This window comes from Prunus avium, chromosome 4, assembly GCF_965620075.1.
Source record: "Prunus avium chromosome 4, drPruAviu1.hap1.1, whole genome shotgun sequence".
Lineage (NCBI taxonomy): Eukaryota > Viridiplantae > Streptophyta > Magnoliopsida > Rosales > Rosaceae > Prunus > Prunus avium.
This window is the reverse complement of record NC_142287.1, coordinates 27,998,900-28,015,038: the sequence shown is the minus strand read 5'-3', so window position 1 is coordinate 28,015,038 and position 16,139 is coordinate 27,998,900. Positions and strand designations below refer to the sequence as shown.

Genomic DNA, 16,139 nt, shown 5'->3' with positions numbered 1-16,139 from the left:
GCTTGGTCTTGAAAATTTTTTGTTCTTTTGCTTTGAGAAAATTACATTTTTGTCAATAACTAAGTTTCTACTTAACAATCATTCACAATGGTAGAAATAAGCGTCATTGTGCCAATCCAAGTTAACAAATAAATTGTGTTCGATACACAGATGACATGGCAAGCTAACATTAGCATTCTCCAATAAGAAGACTTCTCTTCTTTCCCACCCTTCGTGGATTGAGAAAGAAAGAAGAGAGACAAAACACACACTACAAAGTTAAGGTGACATTACAAACCTACAAAATATCCTCATCAAACTTATAATGCTCCTTTCTTTTCTTTCTTTAAAGCAAAACTTCATTCAAACTGAGAAAACCACGCGCTCTCGATAATCACTCGGGAATTATTTGCTCATTATCTGCATCGCCTTCCGTCTCAACTTGAGGCTTCGAAGGAGCTTTGGCACCAGGAGGCTGCTTCTTCTTGATCCCACTCACAATGTCATCGATTCTGAGAAGTAGGCAAGCAGCTTCTATGGCAGTTTTAAAAGTCTGAGCCTTCACGTTATAGGCATCCCATATCTGACATCATAATTTCTAGAAATTAGCAGCCTGACCGACATAAGAAATTTCAGATTCAAGACTCCATGGATGCTCAATTATGAGCAATGGCGTTCACTTTAGTAGTAACCAAGACAACAGCACTTCCCCTCACATGAGTGCTGTCCAAATATATTGGGAGAAGCTCTAAACTAGAACTACTACTGAAGCAATCGACAATATCAACCAGAATATTGACGCTTTATTTATGCTAAATCAAGACTATGTGGGATAATATGCTATTGATATAATGGGACACATATCAATAATATCGACACCATATCAAGATGATTTCCATATAATGGATACATTCGAGTACAATACTACAGAAAAGTGTCCTGTTTGAGAGCTTTTCCCAAAATATCAATTGGCCAACAAACTTGAATATTGAGATAGTGAAGGAAATAAAAGAGAGCAAACACTAGTAAGCCAAAAAGATATCCACCTACCTTTTTCTCTTTCACATCAGTTATTGCACCAGTGTTACCATCAATGCCAATCCATGCATTTTCACCATTTGCATGCTATCGAAAAATAATTGTGGTTAGGATATAAATGATGCATCAGATTCTGACCCAAAAAAAAATGATGCAGCAGAACGTACATAGAAATGACAAGTCATAGTAAAACAGAACAAAGCCATACAGAAAAGATTCAAACCTTTCCCTGCAACGCCGTCATTGTTCTAATCACATTCACCCCACAATTCTGAGCCAAAGTACGTGGTATAGCCTCAAAAGCTATAGCAGCAGCTTCATATGGCCACTGTTTTACCATCAAAACACGTGTAGCAATAAAACTCCATTAAAAAGCATGTAAAGTGAAGCCACAGCTAATTCTTAATCTTAAGTATGTGAAAGAGCATGTGAAGTGAAGTGACAGCCAGTTTATTCATTTCTACTTCCACAAGGAATTATTCTTGGACCAAATTTACACAAGAAATACCAAACTTTTGGATAAGGAAGGAGCTTTTACCTTTTCTATACCTTCTACAGATGAACTCTTTTGCTTCAATGTAGCAGATACAGTTAACTCTGTAGCACCACCACCAGGAACAAGTTTCGGATTCTTGAGGATGTTTCTTGCTACAGACATGGCATCCTATGACCAGATATAAGGGAGTAAATAACAAATTTCAGCATACCATATTTATTCTAAGTAATGGGGACAAAAAAGTAGAACCACTATACCTGCAAATTCCTTTCCACTTCATTTAAGAGATCCTTACTAGGACCTCTCAAGAGTACAGTACATGCTTTGGGCTCTTTGCAATCAACAATGAATGCAAAAAACTCATCACCAATTTTCTTAACCTCAAATAGCCCAGCGCCAGTACCAACATCAGACTCTTGCAATTCATCTGGTCTGTTAACAATTACAGCTCCACAAGCCTTGGCAATTCGGTTATTATCTGTTTTCCGCAACCTCCTGATTGCACTGACACCGGCCTTGCTAAAATAATGGCATGCCAAGTCACTAAGCCCCTTTTCTGTGATAACCACATCTGGTTTAAACTTCAATATTTGCACGCATAGGCTCTCGATGTATTCTTCTTCCAATTTTAGCAGGACTCCCCAATCTTCTTCTTTAAGCAACTCGGCATTTGTTTGGTTCTCGCCTTTCTTATATTCAAGAGGACAATCAAGAAGAATGATGCATGGGTTGACAATCTTTAAGAGGACAATCAAGAAGAATGATGCGTGGGTTGACAATCTTTCTTCTCATTTTTCCAGGTGCAATAACATCTTTGTTAATCATTACTCCTTTGAGAACCACTGAATCTTCCAACTGGCCACCAGGAACCTTCTCAACCTTTATGTACTTTTTAATATCCACTTCCCGCAGCAGACCCTGGCCAAGGTCCACCCCTACTATTGTGGTAGCATCAAGTGCTAAATCCTAAAAGAAAACCCAACACATACTTAGCATACCAATATACGGTCAGATCTGAGAGAGACAAAGTGTTCAAACTTCCTGATTTTTAGGTTCACAGTGATTGTCACTACATACAGGGACATGAATTCAAGTTTGGAAGTTTTTATTTAATTGAAGAGTTTGCCGGTTTACTTTTACTCTGAAGACCAGTTTAATTAATTTTTTTCAAGTTGATTCTCAGTGCCAAGGCCGCTCAAGCAAGTGCAAGACATACTATAAAAGACAAAATGTTTGAAACTATGAAATCAATGCCGGAGCTTTCCACCTAGAAGAGGATGCAAAGTCATTCTCATACAGAATAAACTTGCATGCATGAGTGTCATTAACTTGAATGCTCTTAAGAAATCTTGGAAACATAAAAGACAAAGTAATGTTTATCTTATTTGTATAATAAAAAAGAAAAACAAATAGAAATGCTGGAAGGCAAGAATTCAAATTAGAAAATCCATGGTTAAAGCTCATTTTGTGGTTCAAGTCTTTCACGTTTTGGGGCAATATTGAGCATTTTCCTTTAAAAAGTTCGTCAGTATGTCCTTCATAGGCCACTTTACAGTCTACATAGATGAAGAATCATAATACTCATAAACCTTTAAACAAGAGGAAAGACCTACATGTAAAACCTTTATTTAGACAAGCACTTACAGCAATTAAATCCCCAAATTGACTAGTGAACTTTGTACCGATACAACTTTTGACCAGCCCCAACATTGTTGCACCTGCCACGTAAAGCATACATAAGTTATATTCCAGTACTGCAAACTGGACATTTTAAAAACTCATTACCCAAGGCAAATTATTAGTACGAGTAGTATATTCAAATCAATGACAGGTTTCCAACGATTAGCAATGGATGTTATCATCAATAACAGCCGGCACTGAAAGTATTATTCTGGATGAAGCTACAATTGCAAATGAGTAGAGGTTACAACTACAATTGCAAATGGGCATACAACTACGCACATTCCAAATTCAATACATATGAAGCTAACATTACAGAAATGTAACAGAGGTTACAGCTACAATTGCAAATGGGCATAGAACTATGTGTGTCAAACTTGGCTTTTTCCCTTCTGGTGCTTTAAATTTGAAAGTCTATTCCCCATTTTCTACTAAGAAAAATCTAAGGCTGCAACATCAAACCCAAAATGGATCTTATTGAGCACAAGGAATAGTACCCCTGAATTTATTTATATATACTGATGCATGACATTACATTCTCACATAAGTAGATTAACTACGAGCTTGAGACCTATAGTCTGGGCACCAAATACAAATACAACGTAGATAGAGAATTTGATTATGAGTGGACAAGAAACTAGAGGAACTTACGATCCTTCACATCAATGGTCATTGCTATTTTGTCAAGAACCGCAATAGCATCCTCCAGAGCTTTGTTGTATGCTACAACCAAAAAACAGAAAATTAAAAAAAAAAAAATAGACAAAAACAATACAGAAAAATAAGTCACACATCAAAATCAAATCCAAAACTATAACTTAAAGAAAAATCAGAAAGGAATATGTTATCATAATTTCTATCAACTTACCTCGGCAAATGACAGTAGGATGATAATGCTTGTCAATAAATGCTTCTGCAACATGGAGCATCTCACCAGCTACACCAAAATTTCATTCCAAATGTAAGACACGGAACAAACTTTATATACATATAATAATGCTTTAACATATCCAGTAGATAGAAATATGCATAATCACCTTCCTCCAGCATACTAAATCCAGTGATATATATTAATTATTTTGCAAGTTAAACCTATTTCTGTATATCAACAACTTATTTATCAAGCAATATTTTTTCCTTCGCCAGATAGATTTAACAACTATTTACCAAGTCTAAAATAAAAATCTCAATAGAAACGAGATTGAACAAGAATATACACCAATAAGTAATAAACATATTACTATAGCCCTTAAATGAACAGTGAGTTGTTTATAAATAAATAAAGCTCAAACCATACCAAGGACAATGACAGATGTAGTTCCATCACCTACTTCTTCATCTTGTGTGCGACTTAGTTCAATCATTGACTATCATCACAAATTTTAAAAGAGCAAAGGTAAGAATAACAAGAAAATTAAAATGAGGTGGGGGGTCACATACAAAAGTAAGGCGTCATGGAGAAAATTTTATGGTAAAACACAGGGGGAAAAGAAGCAGAAATAACGGAGAGTCATTTTTGTATTGAAAACAAAATTAGATCCAGAAAGGAGCATTTTGAGACAAATATCATGCCTTTGCTGCTGGGTGTGCAATATCTAATTCACGCAGAATGGCATTTCCATCATTAGTCACCACAATTCCTGTTAGCAATGAGGGAAACAACTTTGTTAGCGTATTGCAAACTCATCAAGAACCAGACACAAGCCATAGACCCATGAAATAGATACATGAGGCAACCAGTAACATTAATTTTACTTAATTGAAAATAGAACCACCTTATAAAAACAGTAAAATAACTTATGGATACAAGGTAATGCAATTGCAGCAACAAACATACTGCCACCTACAACAAGGGCTTATTTGGGTCCTAAAATTTGTATACTGCAGACAAAAGGATTACCTCCACCAGCATCAAGTAGCATCTTGAGCATCGATCGAGGACCCAAGGTTGTACGGATTATGTCAGCAACAGCCTGTCATTATCAAAATGCTTAACATTTTCATGGTCATGAGACCCAAAATACTAATAATCTGAAAAAGTAACATTTTTATGCTTAACATTTTTATGAAAAAGTAACCACAAGTGAAACACAAAAATATTTTCTCATAAAGAGCATCCACAACTGAGACGCTTAAATGCTTAGCATTTTTTCATGAGAAAATATTTAACATTTTCATAGTGAGAAGGCTAACACTCATGTTAACCCGTCCAGCAATTAAATTACATTGAAAACAAATATTAAAACACACATTTCAGATGAATTTCATATTAATTCAGTTTTAGGTATAAAACATGCAATTAAAACAGCCTCTTTTTCAGTAAGTCTTTCACCCGGTACTATGCTACATAGACCAAAACAAGGCTCAGACACTACGGCACATGTAAAATAACTCAAATTTAAAGAGTATTTCAAATTTATCTACTCCATTAACATTAGAAAACAAAACCCATTTACAAATTTATTGGATTCTCCAATAAATTTATCTCCAAGACTTAATCACCAAAAATATTATTTTCCCTCGAACGAACAAAACTACGGATTTACACTCTCACACAAAATCAAATGTTTGGATTCATAAAATGGAGTGCCCTTGATCATACCTTTGATGCCTGGATATTACCATGGTGCACCTTAGTCCCAGACTCACGCTTCAATGAATCTTCTGCTCAAATCAGTTGAAACAAGCAAGATCAGTGAAACTAAGCAAATGGGCTTTCAATGTAACTTAAATATAATCCTCAAAAGCAGCAAACAACACAAAAACCTAAGCTTTTTCGCATACCCAGATAAAAGACAGATTCAAAACCTAAACTTTAAAGTAACTGCAACTTGAAAAGGGCAAAAAGAAGAGGAAAGGAAGCTTACTCAGGACGAGTACTGGGGCTTGCATGGTGATGTTGAGATCTGTTTGAAACTGTTGAGTGTGTGAGGAAGAGGGAAGACGAGTTCAGAACACTCTCGAGAGGTTTTTATGCGAGGGAAACGCCGAAAGGGAGTAAAAGGTTTATAATATTGACCCCTGTCTGCTCCGAACAAGTTCAAGTGGGCTCTAGTCTCTTCGAATTTTGGGCTGGGTCAGGCTGGCCCACGAAGAAAATTGTGGTGGATCTTCGAAATTTAGAGGAGTGCATCTATATTATATATAAGCAGACGCAGAGAAGAAAATGCTTTTTTTTTTTTTTTTTTTTTTTTTTCTTATTATCGGTGGGGAGTGAAACGGATGTCCTTTACGATTGAGTGAAAGGGATGGCCTATTTTTTGCTTATTTCTTCTATGTTTTAAATAGGGTCATACTAAAATATCGAGAGAGGTGGGGAGTAATCGCCCTGATCAGGTGTACCCGAGATAGGTGGGGAGTAATTGCCCTAATCCGGACTTGTATTAAATAGGGTCATACTAAAATAGGTCCTTGTAACTCAAAAATTCTATATGATAATCCAACAATAATACAACATTTAAGTACACCCAATTTAAAAATTGGATGACAATGTGTCCATGTAAGTTGATTTATTTACAAATCATGCCACTAGATTTTTATTTAATGGCTGACTTTTTTACATTCCCTAATTTTATGCAATTGAATAATACACACCTCTCAATGCAAATTTATGTTTGCACTCCTATAATAATGGGCTACAATAAAATTAGTTCAAGTACTCCCTCCTAACCTCCTATAGCTCGGATAAATGTTTTGTAGTGCCATGATTTGTAATTTAGTTAATAATACTAGGACAAATTTATCTCAAATGGAAACCTATATTTTAAATTTGGGTTTTCAGTAAAGATTTAAAAATATGTGGGTAAATGACTAGAATATAGTAGTTGTAAGGGTCTATATCAAATACTCCCTCCTAAACTCCTACCCACAGATCTGGTGGCATGATTTAAATTGGGCACAATTTAAAAGCCCCATAAAATACGTTGAATTGCAAATAGGGCTAATTTTGGAATCTACAAATTACAATAAGTTTGAAGGGGGAAGCCAAATTTACTATATTAAGAATAAATATTAGGTGGCAGTGTTTTTCTCTCTCTTTTAATTCAATTATTACCCATCTTTCATTTGTCAAACACCATATGGATATATGTTCGTACCACTTTGCAAAACCCAAGGGAAGGTGTCGTATAGTAGTGTAGCTCGGAAGTTCGATTCCATAGAGAGCGGTGTAAAGAAAATAACAAAGATGAAAAAGAACAAGTGTGATTGAGAGGTAGATTTATGCAAGATTTGATTTAAAGAAAATTCAATTGATTAAAACACTAAGGCATTGGGGTTTCACTTTTAACATAAACATGCAACTCTTAATAATTTGATCCACAAAATATTTTCCAATATAGTTGTTCAATATAATTAAAGCTCTTTTTAATTTCCTTTAGAAGTATTCTAAGCATAACTTGTACCATTGGCAACATACTATCAAAAAATAATCTTCATCAAAATTATATTAATCTTTTGTAATTCTCTTCTCTTTTAAAAGCATGAAAGTTTTTACTACACAATGGGAAAAACATGATTGAACCCATGAAATAGATTATCAAACATTCATCAATTAATTAAAAAAAGAAAACTACAAATTCCATTTGAACAAAAACTACAAAATCACATTAAAGCTTAAGTTTGGATCAAACTAATGAAAATTACATACTCATATTAAAAGCTTTCCCCCTAGCCTTAGCTAGGGAGTTAGTTCCCCATAAAATACATAAAACTTAAATAGAAATTTAGAACTATAAAGATGGAGGAAGGAGAGAAAGCTCAAGAGTTGTGGAGCTTGGTGTGTGCTTTTTTTGAAGCTTGAAGACTTCTCTATTTATAGGGCTAAGAGGGAGGAACATCATGATGAATTCCAACACCACCATTCCTCTTTTAATACAATCCATAACTCCCACTTCATCTTGTCTATGTTAGTGTGGCACTTCATGCATTCTTTTCAATTCTTTAGCTACTGCACCTCAAGCTTTCATCACATGGGTATTCAAAGATGTTCAATTATGGATGCCTTTTGCTGCCAACCCATGTGGGTTTTCTTTTGGTTGCTGGAAAAAACGATTCTTCTGAACCAGGCTTGGTATAGGAAGGCCTGAGGTTTCAATATGTATCCAATGGGGCTCAAATTTGGATATGTCATAATAGACAGCCATTGGAACAACTTTTATGAAGAATGTATTCCCATCTGAGCAGTACAAGTGTACGTTTTGGGCCTTGCAAGTTGACTGCCGAAAATAGACTGGAATTGGCTTCATTTCTTTTCTTTCTTTTCTTTTTGCTTCACATGCATGCACATTCTTTCTCCTTAATAGCTCCAACATGCACCTATATAAAATCATGATATTAGAATAGAATGTAACAATTATTGCCCAATTGATAAGAGTTTGGGTGCCACTTCAAAGAGAGAGCTATCAAATAGAGAATTCAAATGAATTAGCCTATATTTCAATGAAGTGCAAATGGATTCGTAAAATGCAATGGAACATTCTAATTGGTGCAAAAATCAATAAAACAAAGTACTAACAAATATAGATTAGGGATAGAAATTGTAATAATTATGTGTTTATCAATATAGATGTAAGTTTTTTCATATATTTTGTGAGTTTGCCTTTTCATTATTATGAGGTGTCATATAAATAATAAATAGAGTTATTTTAAAATTAAGATATTATGATATTTTTATTCAGATAATGACTAAATGGAATAACTATTGCAGGAGGTGGATATCATCCATTATCTCCACGTTTTGGCTACCAGTTGTCTCTTAATAGGAGAGTGTTGTAAAGAAACTTATATAAAAGCTAGGCTTGGTCTCTGCTCTCATATTCATACGTTCATATTATGTATGCTTGTCCTATTGTAAGCCTTGACATTCGGGAATACTGAGAGGAGAAGATCTTCTTGTGTATTTGATTATGGCTAATTCAAGTAAGTCTTATCTCTAATCATTCTTTTGTTCAATTGTCTTTCTGAGTGAAGATATGCTTTAAGTGCTCAATTGGTTTAGAAATATTTTGCATAGTAAACTCTTGCAATAGAAACCAAAGTCTTGTAACTCGATGGGAGGAAATTTTTTCCTTCTTTCTTTGGAAATTGGATGGATAGATGAGGCATGGATATATGGCCTAAGGGTTGTACAAGGAAAACTAAAAGGAAAGAAGTTAGAGTTTTCCAATGGATCATGTGAAAAGTACAACTATTTCGAGCCCTATAGCTAGTTTCTCCAATACATATGGTACTTGTTTATAGGGTGAGAATCTGTTTAAAGGAAAAAAAACATGCGTTTTGATTCACAACTCTATAGCCCGTTAATGCATCTATCCTTGTCATAGAGGGTGAGAGAATCAAACATCCATGTGCTGATATGTATTTGGACCAGCTCTAGGGATGGCAATTTTTCCTACGGGTAAAGGTCTTCGTAGGGATTCGACCATAATGGGTTGGGTATGAAGGATAACAAACGGATATGAGGACGGGTATGGGGAATTTTTTGGGTATGGTGTTCGGAGAGGAGCAAGGATGATATTTGAATCCCCGACCCGAACCTTCCCATTTAGAATATATATATATATATACAGTTATTCTCTTATCCGGATGTCCGCACGTTATTATCGTGCGGATCCTATTGTAAATAGGCAGGAAAACAGAGAGGGGTATCACAAAATACACGGCGTCCGCACGATAATAACGTTCGGATGTCCGCATAAGAGAATTTATATATATATTATAGTATATATAAATATGCTATTAAAGTGATTGTGCCGATTAAGTTTTATATTTCGTATTATTATATTATATATTTATATGAATCTTAAGCCATACTAATTATATATTTAGTTAACTTCTAGTCAATATTTAACATTCTTATATTGTCTTATACGTCGATATTATATAAATTCATTATCCTGTTCTAGTCCTATTTTTTTCTTCCAACAAAGTAGTTATATTGGTTTTTTATTCTATAATGGGGCGGGTCGGGGAACCCATTCCCCAACGAAGGTGGGGATAGGGAATCCCCAATATTATTGCGGGTATGAAGGTGGGGATGGGGGGAAAAAGCTTAACAAGGATGGGGATGAGAATGGTATACCCACCCCTAATTCGACCCATTGTCAGCTCTCCCTCTTAATTATATGCTTAATTGTATACTTAAATTCCCCTTTTATTTTTATTTTATTTTATTGTTTTGGAATATTTTGGGTACCCCATTTTTTTGCTTATTTATACCTACCATGTGTGCCTTGAATTGAATCGCTCATCGCTGCATTAATTTATCAGATAGAAAAGCAAACTGAGCACTCACCATGATGAGATTTCAAGCGTTTATCGGCATTTTACTGGTCTTCCTCTCAGGCAAGTTATTTATGTATATAATGTCATTTTCATTCATTAATAAGGTAAAGTCTTATTCCCAAATGATGTGACTTTCTCTCGACCTCATTTATTTCCTGAACACATTTGGCGAATAAATTTAGAAGGTCTAGCATTATTATTGATCTTATTTGTGTGCCATGGCGTATAGGGGCTCACTCGGCTACATTCACATTCACAAACAAATGTCCTTACACAATTTGGCCAGGAACACTAACCGGAGGCGGTGGCTCACAATTATCTTCCACCGGATTCGAGTTAGCATCTGGTGCTTTGACATCTTTAAATGTTCAAGCTCCATGGTCCGGCCGCTTTTGGGGCTACACCCAGTGCTCCACAGACTCCTCAGGAAAGTTCAGTTGCGCCACGGGCGATTGTGGCTCTGGCAAGATCACATGCAACGGTGCTGGTGCAATTCCACCAGCATTACTGGTGGAATTGACCCTAGCAATCAATGGAGGACAAGATTTCTATGATGTAAGTCTTGTTGATGGCTTCAACTTGCCCATTATGCTAGCCCCCCAAGGGGGCTCTGGGGACTGCAACTCCACAAGTTGTGCAGGCAATGTCAATACTGTTTGTCCTCCTGAGTTGTCAGTGAAAGGATCAGATGGGTTTTGAGTGTGTGTAATGATGGGTTTTGAGTGTGTTTATAAAGTGTTTTGGGTGTTGGGTTTTTTTATAATTTCAGCCCCTATTTTGGGTGTTTTAGTGAAACTCCCAATAAATTATTAGTAACTAATATGAATGGTAAACACTAATGCTACGGACACCAAATTTGAATCTAAAATAATGCGTCCCCTGATTTCACACCACCACCATCGTATAAAACCACCCGAACACCGCCATGCTGCACCACCACAGCTGAAAATATTCCCGCTGAATGCTCCACGATTGAAAACGAGTCGTAGTTTCATGTGCTTTTGGTAGGATATTCATGCCTTTATTTTTTGACCTAAGAAACAACACCCTGGTTTTCTCTAAAACCCATACCACAATGACATGAATCATACCAAAGGACATGAAACTATGAATCGTTCAGAAGAAATAAAAATAAAGTAATGATATTAAAAATGTGAGATTGATGGTGATGTTCAAATCGTCAGGTTCCAATATGTCGATCTTGAACACCAAGAAGAACTTCTTGTTTTGATCGCTTCCAATTTACAATCAATAGTTTGAGAAGAATGAAGAATTGGAAATCTTAGAATTAGGGAGATTAAGTTGTTGGGGGGATGGACTATTATAAATGCTACTCTTACCACATTTGTATACCACATTTCCATACCACCTTATGTGGCAGATGAAGTAAACAACCACATCAATTAATTGAAAAGAAAATAAAAGTGTCAATAAATCATACAAGAAAAGAAAATATTAAATTAATTTTAATTGATGTAGCTGTCCACCTCATTTGCCACATAAGGTGGTATGAGAATATGGTATACAAATGTGGTAAGAGTAGCATTATTCGTAGTTTATATATTAGAATATTAAATTTCCAACATGGATTGCTACAACTACCTCCCACAGAAGTAGGTAGTTGTTCAATGTAAAATGATGGCCTCTTCAATGTGGTTGTAAGGCAGCCCATGCATGATATTGTTTTCCACCGTTACAGAATTTACGATCAAGTTATGGCCACATAATTCATCAAGGTTTAAATCTTTGAGAGGCAGACAGCACCGGGGCTTGTGCCTACATAGTATTAGTTATATTCAATTCACTGCAGAACCATCGATCCAACTCACATTCTACTTGCATCACTTGAGCAAAATGGCATCACAAATCAAGGTTGAAATTTTGGCGAGGCAAACAGTTAGACCCTCCTCCCCACCTCTTCATCACCTTAGAAACTATGAGCTCTCTCATTATGATCAGAGCGCTCTTCAAATCTACGTCCCACTCCTTCTCGTCTATCCAAATGCTGATGCTACTACTAACAATGAAAGATTTCAGCATCTACTGCAATCCTTAAGTAAAACACTCACTCACTTCTACCCTTTAGCAGGAAGAATCAAAGGTGATGCCGTGATTGAATGTAACGATGATGGAGCTGAATTTGTGAGAGCCCGAGTCAAGTGCTCCTTATCGGAGATTTTGGAGCACCCACAGATGCCAAGGTTTTAAGACGATTCCTTGCTATTGAACCCGAGTCCAGAGAATCTGCCACAGGCACAATGCTTCGTGTTCAAATCAACTTGTTTTTGAGTGTGGTGGAATGGGAATTGGGTTTAGCATTTCTAGTAAGTTTGCTGATACCTCAACACTGAGCACATTCATCAATTGTTGGAGTGCAACAACCCATGATGAGTCAAATAAGTTAATGTTTCCCAAATTTTGTGTGGCGTCTCTGCTTTCACCACTAAATTTGTCAAATTCAGAGACATCACCATTCCAACCCGATGATGCCGTTAAAGAAAAATGCATGACAAGGAGGTTTGTGTTTGATGCCTCAGAGATTGCTGCTCTCCAGTCGAAAGTAGCCAGCTCAGTTGTGCCCAAACCAACAAGAGTAGAAGCAGTTGCAGCACTCATTTGGAGATGCCAAATTGAAGCATCATCCAGATCATCATCGAACATGTTGGGGACTAGTCTAATAAGGCCATCCGTTTTCTCTCACCCACGTAAAAACGCAGTGCCGCCCTTGCCAGAAAACTTGGTTGGGAATCTAGTGGATTTTTCAATAGCACACTACTCTCACTCTGGAGAGAGTACTAGTGTGATAGATTTGAAAGACCTGGTTGCAAAAATCAAGGGAGTGCTCGAAGAAATAAAAGTGCGTTGTGATACAAAAGTAGTATTCGATTCTAACAAACAATGGCAAAAAATGAACGAGTACATGAACATGGTGAAAAATGATGACATAGTCAAGTTGGTGTCGATTTCCATTTTATGAAGCCGATTCGGATGGGGAAAGCCATCATGGGTGAGCTTCGTTCCTGTTGAATCTAACAATGTAACTGTTTTGATGGACAAAAGAGATGGCAATGGAATAGAAGCATGGGTGAATCTGAGCCAAGAAAACATGGCCTTATTTGAAAGCGACGAGGAGCTGCTTGCATATGCTTCTCTCAATCCAAGGGTCACCTACTGAGTACTGCTAAGCTAGTCATTAGTGCTGTTCTCTGTCATGGCATTCAATTTGTGTTATCGATAAAATGGTCGGCTAGCTTTTTATATAGCTAGCTTAATTTTCTAGCTCAATTGTACCGTTGAAAACTTGGAATAAAGTAAATGTCAGAGTTGACCAAGTTTGAAAGATTAATTTATTATGTATTAGCATTAATGGAATCAATTGTGAGATATTCTATGATTGTACCAAGGAATTATTAAACAGTAGCTCAAATTTCTACTCTACAATCTAACGGAGCCAGTTCACTTGTTCCCAATCCTTACACAGAGTGGATGCGATTTCAGCACTCAAATGTATTAGTAACATTATGAACGCTAAAAGTAACATTATGAATGGTAAAACAGTAATGCTAAATTTGTGTTGGCGTAAGTCAAAGTCAACGTTCCTATTAGGAATACAATTTTTATTTATTTATAGTAATTATCTAATTTGAGCAGAATTAAGAGATTTTGTATAGATTTCTCATTTATACCCACTCTGTATGTAGTATATATATCCCTCTTTGAGAGAAAAATAAACATATATGTTTAAATCCTAATTACTTTTGAGTTGGTATCAGAGGGGGTTCCGATCCGTCTCCACAACATCAAAACCATAATCCTAAAAAATACTTATTTCCGCTGCACCTAGCCTATACACCTAAACCTGTCCGCCTATACACCTAAGCATGCGCCGTCTCATATCTCTTACTATTGTCGTCGCCACACCTAATCTTCTGCCGCCATCACCATCTATCACCATGCCGGATGTCACTGAATCTTCTTCTTCTACCTCTATTGCGACGGTTCATATTGAATTGTCCACCAATCTAACCATGGGATTCAAATTGAATGGATCCAACTATGAGACATGGGCTTCGATGATCTAACTCCATGCTACCGCACAAGGCAAATTGGGTTACTTGATTGGCAACATTGATGCCCCTGATTCCCAAGACCCACTATTTGGGAAGTGGAAAATTGCTGATGCTATTGTAAAAAGTTGGATGCTGCGAACTATGGAACCTAGTTTGTTGAATATGTTTCATACTTTACCGATTGCTAAGGAAATTTGGGATGATGTTAATGAGATGTTTTATGATGGCTCTGACATATCCCAGCTCTATGAACTACGGTGCCAGGATACCCGTATCAAGCAAGAGGGTTGTCCTGTCTCTACCTATTTCGCTAAACTTCAGACAATCTGGCTTGAATTGGACAAGAGACGTCATTTTCCGACGAAGTGTGCTGATGATATGAAGACTTTTCAACCTGCTGTTATGGCAGATTGTATGTATGATTTTATGGTCCATCGTGAGGCTCAATGCCAAATTACTATGCTTGGATCCGGCACCAAGATTGGGGAACCTGCTATTGTGTTTGCTTCTAAAAACACTGCTCTGGTCTCTCGACCTACAGGGTCTGGCTCTTCTGTCATTCCACCTCGTCGCCTGACTTTTGCAAAAAAAGACAAACTGAAGTGTGATCATTGCCTATGATACACGCAATACAGGTTGGATTATTGATTTAGGAGCTATTGACCATATGACGTATAATTCTGCTTTATTCTCTACTACTTTCCCTCCTCATCGTGATCATGTTTTGACTGCTAATAATGTTGCTGCTCCTGTCACGGGGACTGGTTTTATACTCTTGACACCTGCTTTATCATTAGACAAAGTGTTACTGGTTCCATATTTGTCTAGTAATTTATTTTCTGTGTCACAAGTTACTGAGCAATTAAACTGCATTTTACTGATGTATCCGTCTTTTGTCTTACTACAGGATATCCAGACTCGAGAGATCTTTGATCATGGTACTAAAAATGGGGGGCTTCATTATGTGGATGACGTGGAAACTAGTCGAATCCTTCATGATGGTAGCACCTAAACTTCTCAGTATCGCCGGATTTGGTTGCTACATTGCCGATTTGGTCATGCCTCCTTTGGATATTTACGTCATTTGTTTCCTGCATTATTTAGTGGTGTCAACGAGTCTGCTTTCAAATGTCAGACTTGTATTTTAGCTAAGAGTCATCAAATATCCTATCCTCCGAGTTGTAATAAATAGCTTATGCCATTTGATTTAGTTCATTCTAATGTTCAAGGACCTTCCCCTGTTTCTACAACCTTGGGAGTTTGCTGGTTTGTGTTATTTGTGGATGATTGCATTCATATGATGTGGTTATATGAGATGAGATATAAAAGTGATGTGGTCGACATCTTTCAGTATTTCTATAAGATGATTTAGACTCAATTTATGCTCCATATCAAGATTTTCGATCTAATAACAGTGGAGAATTTGTTAATTCGGCGTTATCCCATTTTTTTCACACTAAGTGTGTACTCCATGAGACTACTTGCCCTTGAACACCACAACAGAATAGGGTCGCTGAATGTAAAAATGGCCAGATCCTTGTTGCTGCCCGTGCTCTACTGCTTGGTGCGTCAGTTCCAAAGCGGTTCTAGAT

At 36.7% G+C, this 16,139-nt stretch overlaps 1 protein-coding gene and 2 pseudogenes across 1 annotated transcript; 2 read left to right on the top strand and 1 right to left on the bottom strand.

Annotated features, from left to right (window-relative positions):
• Positions 1 to 2: 2 nt before the first annotated feature.
• LOC110745550 (T-complex protein 1 subunit gamma-like) lies at positions 3 to 6,215 on the bottom strand. Its single transcript, XM_088252670.1, has 14 exons — positions 6,061 to 6,215; positions 5,796 to 5,857; positions 5,094 to 5,166; positions 4,766 to 4,833; positions 4,491 to 4,560; positions 4,062 to 4,130; positions 3,845 to 3,916; positions 3,158 to 3,231; positions 2,291 to 2,479; positions 1,771 to 2,250; positions 1,556 to 1,681; positions 1,241 to 1,345; positions 1,030 to 1,104; positions 3 to 562 (listed from the first exon to the last, which is right to left on the bottom strand). Exons 1-14 carry the CDS (start codon positions 6,083 to 6,085, stop codon positions 374 to 376), a joined length of 1,677 nt encoding a protein of 558 aa, XP_088108796.1. The 5' UTR covers positions 6,086 to 6,215; the 3' UTR covers positions 3 to 373.
• A 4,276-nt stretch (positions 6,216 to 10,491) lies between these two features.
• LOC148295162 (thaumatin-like protein 1 pseudogene) lies at positions 10,492 to 11,176 on the top strand (annotated as a pseudogene).
• A 1,155-nt stretch (positions 11,177 to 12,331) lies between these two features.
• LOC148295161 (cocaine synthase-like) lies at positions 12,332 to 13,652 on the top strand (annotated as a pseudogene).
• The last annotated feature ends 2,487 nt before the right edge of the window (positions 13,653 to 16,139 follow it).

Excerpts from the sequence above, each read along its gene's own strand:
- LOC110745550 (XM_088252670.1), bottom strand. The coding sequence starts at position 6,085 with ATGCAAGCCCCAGTACTCGTCCTGA. Across the intron at positions 3,917-4,061 it reads TCCTACTGTCATTTGCCGAG|CATACAACAAAGCTCTGGAG; the intron begins GTAAGTTGATAG and ends TTTTGGTTGTAG. Across the intron at positions 563-1,029 it reads CTGATGTGAAAGAGAAAAAG|ATATGGGATGCCTATAACGT; the intron begins GTAGGTGGATAT and ends TTATGATGTCAG.